This window comes from Spermophilus citellus (assembly GCF_964194105.1).
Source record: "Spermophilus citellus genome assembly, chromosome: 9".
Taxonomy (NCBI): Eukaryota; Metazoa; Chordata; class Mammalia; order Rodentia; family Sciuridae; genus Spermophilus; species Spermophilus citellus.
Genome location: NC_138191.1, coordinates 14,605,940 through 14,611,322, shown reverse-complemented (window position 1 = coordinate 14,611,322; position 5,383 = coordinate 14,605,940). Strand labels below are relative to the sequence as shown.

The window sequence follows — 5,383 nt, the reverse complement described above, 5'->3', positions numbered from 1 at the left end:
GAAATAAAATGCAAACATGCCTTGTATAGGAAATATAACATTGGCAGATCAACATCAAATTTTCTGTCTCAAATTTATGCTTGGCGTCTGAACTGAAATTTCTTTATTCTAGGAGATGTCAAATTGGACTCTTTTGAAGGTCCTTCTTTCAGACTAAGTTCAACTTCTTGTACTTTAATGAAAACTTCACAATGGAATGACTCAGAATCACTTTCACTGTGACTTTAATTACCAAGCTGATTCCAAATGACTGAGTAGAAAAAATTAGAATATATTTCTAATAATAATTGATAACTGGACATGGAACACTTAGGACAATTATTCTGGTGATAATAATAATATGTATATAAGATATATAGGTACACTGGTGATTCAAAAACAGTCTTAAAATGTCACCAAAGAATTTTCTACAGATAGTGATAAAATGTTCCAAAATTATGGAACTCTTTTGAGGCAGCAACAGAGGTAGTTATTATTAAAAAACTGAAATGTCTTTCCAGTCACCTGTGAGTAACCGCATAATTAAAAATAATGGTTAATATTTCTTAAGGTCATTATATGTTAAAAACACTTCCACATTTGGTACTTCACCCTTTTGTACACACAATAGCTCTTGAATTCAGGTAATATGCCTGCCCATATTTATAAGTGAGATGATAAGAGTTAAGCATCACAGACTGCTCAAGATCACACTTGAAATAAATGGTAGATTTTAAATTCATATTCAAACAATATGTCTTATGGTGTGTAGTTGTTAATGTTGGCTTGGTTAATGTATTAAAGATATTAGGTCTGGTAATAAACCAGACTAAAGATAAAACTCCAATAATATAACCAGGTATACAACTACTCCATCAAGATTCATTTCTTGAGAGAGTTGGAATTCTCTATTATTATGCAAGCCTCCCATTTAAATGCAACAATAATTGTACTATTTTCAAAATGGACTTGAGCCTGAATTGAGAAGATAAATATAGAAACCAATTAAGGCACTATGCCAAAGACTTCAAGATGATATTATAAACTAGAACTATTTTCAGTAGCACATTATAATTCTGAATGCATAGGAAAAATGACAGCCCTAAAATCATTACACAATCCAGACATGATTTGGTAATAACAGGAAAATGGCACACGGAGAGTATCAGAGAGACTTGAATGCTGAAGTGAGAAAAGAGTGTGTTGGGGTGAATCCACATATGTCCTGATGGTAACAGGAGAGGCTGAGATTGATGGGTGTTATACTATTCAAAATAAAGTCTTTTCTTCATTTTCTCCTAAGATGTACTATGTGATTCATTGCTCAAAAGATGAATATCACCAACAAACTCTATGATTATATTGGCATAAGAAATGCATTTTTCTCTGAAGTTGGCCTTGGGATCTCAGCCAACTCCATCCTCCTTCTCTTCCACATCTTCACATTCCTCCTCCAGCACAGGCTCAAGCCCACTGACCTGATCATTGGTCTCTTGGCCCTAATCCACATAGGAATGATGACAATTTTGGGGTACATAGCTACAGATGTTGCTCTTTCTCAGGATTTTTGGGATGACATCAAGTGTAAATTGGTGATCTACTTGCACAGGTTTCTGAGGGGTTTCTCCATTTGTGCCACCTGCCTGCTGAGTGTCCTCCAGGCCATCACCCTCAGCCCCAGAAGCTCCTGCTTGGCCAAGTTCAAACATAAATCCCCACAGCAGACCCTGTGTGTCCTTGTTTTCCTGTGGGCCTTCTACATGTCCTTGAGTGCTCACTTCTCCTTGTCCTCTAATGCCATTCCCAATGTGACCTCAAATGTCATTGTGTTTATTACTGAACCCTGCAAAATTGTTCAAATGAGTTACTTCTTCAGGCATTTATTTTCTGTATTAGGTGTATTCCGGGATGTCTTTCTCATAGGGTTAATGGCCCTCTCGAGTGGGTACATGGTGGCCCTTCTGTGCAGGCATAGGAGGCACATCCAGCACCTTCACAACACCAGGCTTTCTCCAAAGGCATCCCCCGTGCAGAGGGCCACCTGGACCATCCTGCTGCTCATGAGTTTATTTGTGCTCATGTACTGTTTGGACAACATCTTCTCCTCCTCAAGAACTACGGGGAACAATGACCCAGTTTATTATCATATCCATATGATGGTGGCCAATGGCTATGCCACAACCAGTCCTATGCTGCTGATCTGCACTGAAAAACAAATCATTGACTTTTTGAAATCTTTGTGGGTGAAGATAGCGCATACTTAACTAGTGATGATAGATAAGTTTTCCTAATATGCCAATAAACTGGCTTATGAACAGTAAATTATAGCCTAGAATAGATGCCCTCTGGAGGAAGTTAATATGGAGATATGCATGTTTGTTAAATCTATTACTTTGAAACAAGTGAATAACAAATTTATAGAAATGTCAATTCTTTACTTTTTGAGTTAACACAAGGGCCCAACATATCTGCTTGGTGTCAGCAAGTGATAGTTATGAAGTGGGACCTTCATGGCCTGGTTGAGTCATTGAAAACACATTGAGTGTATACATCAGGTTTTAATAAGTGCTTAAGTGAGCTGTATTCTTCCCAATAAATATTGACATATTTATTGTCACAAATTATCCCTGATCCATCAATTGTCCTCTTATTGATCTTTTAAAAAGAACTGAATGTAAGAACTCAAGTTACCATATTTACACTAGTGCTCAAAGTAGCACTATTAATGGTAGCCCACGTCAGAAATGCCTCAATGCCCAAAAGCATATGAATGTAAAAGCAAAACATGTCCTTGGCATACCATGGGATATTATTCAGCTGGAAACAAAAATAAATAAATTATTGAGGGAATAAATCTGATCTGCACTCTTAGAAAGGACCAAAATATTCAAGCAGAGAATGGGACCAAAATTGTATAAGGTTGCAAACCCAGGTATGTATAATATGTCAAAATACTACCAACTGTCATGTAAATGCAAAACAAACAAATAAAACAAAGCTGTTGGAATAAAAAAAAAAGGATAAAATGGTAAATTTCTTGTTACGTGCATCTTACCATAACAAAAAATGGCCCTTTACTTTCTTTATGTTAAGAGAAACATGCCTGGTTCTGAAGGACAAGCAGCACATGTTCCCACTCTTTTGTAGAAAGCAGTAAGTGAATATAGTAGAACAGAATGGAATGGTGGTCAACATGGAACGGGAAGAGCAGGCAAAGGACACATGGAATGAGTTCAGTGAGGGGCACCAAAAACAGAATGGAGAAATCACTTCTGGTACTTCTCTGACCCAGTAGGGGAACTATTAGTTAAAACAACCTAAATTGGGTTTTAAAATGAAATTCCCAATATTAAAAACCATTATCAGCTGAAAAGATGAAAATCCTTATTACTATGATCTGATTACTACAATTTATATACATGTACTGACTTACCATAAGGTACTCCATAAAAATACATATGTAAAAATATGTTTTTAAAATGAGGTTTCCTGTAACCTTATAAACTACTGTGAAAAAATTCTCTAAAATATAAAGAATTTTACATGCTGTGATTCTAAAGATGCCAAAATATAATTTTTAGAATATTCTAACACTTTATGGCATTTTAGTGAATCAGATCCAAAACTTTACCTTTCTTAATATTTTTAGTTGTATATGGAGACATTTTCTCCATTTCATTTATTTACTTTTATGTAGTGCTGAGGATCAAACTCAGTGCCTCACATGTGCTAGGCAAATGCTCTACCACTGAGCCGTAACAACAGTCCACAAATCTTTTTTCATTTGTTTATTTGTTTTGGCCAAGGATTGAACCCAGCAGTGATTAACCACTGAGCCACATCCGCAGGCATTTTTATTTTTTATTTTGAAACAAGTTGCTTAGTACCTTACAAAACTAGACTGTCCTCAAACTTGTAGTTCCCTTGCCTCAACCTCCCAAGTAGCTGGGATTACACTTGTGCACCACCTTGAAATTTATCCAAAGATAGAGGAGGAGCTCTTGTTATGAATTCAGTTAAGCAGTGCTCTGTGTTCTGCAGTCTTTCAAGGGTACGCTGCCTTAGGTGGCAACAGTTTCTTTATTTTCTGGGTAACATGTTTTACATGAAGTCAAAATGTCAAATACAAATTGTAGAGAAACACAGGGAAAATTACTGGCCTTGATAACGTGTCATGGAAATTATGGATTTGAAATATTGTTTTAATCAGAAAAAAGGAAAAAAAAACAGAGTTGTTTTTCTAAATAGATGTATTTTATGCCTTTGAATATTTCAAAAGATGAACTGTAGGAAATGTTGCAGTGTTATATTTTACTGTCTCATATTGTCATTACTCCTATCTAGTAATTTTGGCTTTAAAATTATGACCTAAGAAGTAACTGAAAATTGAGGACTGGTTCAGGTAACTTGTGAAAATGCTGCACATGTATATCTCCTAAATAATAAAATATTCAAAATGCACAACAACTAATGCCTTAGTTAACAAACATGTCCAACAAATTAAAATGATGGTCTCCTGTGCCACAGGACTTGCAGAAAATGACAAATGGAGAAGAAGAAAGGAAACATGAAAAGACCCTTCACAAAATAAGCTCTAGAGACAGCAGGAAGGTGTCTGAAAAGATGCTCAACAATACATGTCTCTGGAAAAATAAGATAAAACTACAAGATCCCAATAAGCACTCAGAATGGCACACACTCACACAAAACAATACTAACAAATACTGCTTGGTGGCATAGCACAGGACGGACCCTTGATTGTTGCTGGGATGCCACAAACAGTCTCTGGGCAGGAGTGCTGTGGTTTTCTTTTTCCATAATAAAGTTGCCTTATGATCCATGAATCACACTTCCAAATTTTACCCACATTATTTGTAAACTGATGCCCACAGGAATGGTGGATGTTACTGAAGGCTGCACCTTGTCCCTCAGGCCAATTGAACAAGAATGACATGGTTTTGACAAAAAGGAAAAGCAGGTACATTATTGTTTTGCTATCAATGAAGAAGCACAGGGGGCTCCAGTCCCAGAGGATGTGATTCTGCTAATCACAGGGAACAGAGTTTGTTTTTGTTGTTGTTGTTTTGTTTTTGTGGGGTATTGGGACCTGAACTCAGGGGCCCTTGACCACTGAGCCCCATCCCTAGCCTTGTTTTATATTTTATTTAGAGACATGGTCTCACAGAGTTACTTAGGGCCTCACTTTGGCTGAGGCTGACTTTGAACTCTTGATCCTCCTGCCTCAGCCTCCTGAGACAAGAGGATTACAGGCATGAGCCACTGTGCCCAGCAGGGCAAGGTTTTTTAAAAAGCCTCTCAAAGGCCGCCTGTCAAGAAGTCCCTCTAGAGGAATTTAATTCACTTGTTAATTGGGGAGACAGCAGTTCCTTAGGTCTTTTGGTGC

General features: G+C 37.1%; 1 protein-coding gene across 1 annotated transcript; it reads left to right on the top strand.

Moving 5' to 3' along the window:
• Window positions 1–1,310: 1,310 nt before the first annotated feature.
• Window positions 1,311–2,243, top strand: LOC308655444 (vomeronasal type-1 receptor 90-like; the record flags this gene model as incomplete). Its single annotated transcript, XM_081305571.1, has 1 exon — window positions 1,311–2,243. One exon carries the CDS (start codon window positions 1,311–1,313, stop codon window positions 2,241–2,243), a length of 933 nt encoding a protein of 310 aa, XP_081161697.1.
• Between the last annotated feature and the right edge of the window lie 3,140 nt (window positions 2,244–5,383).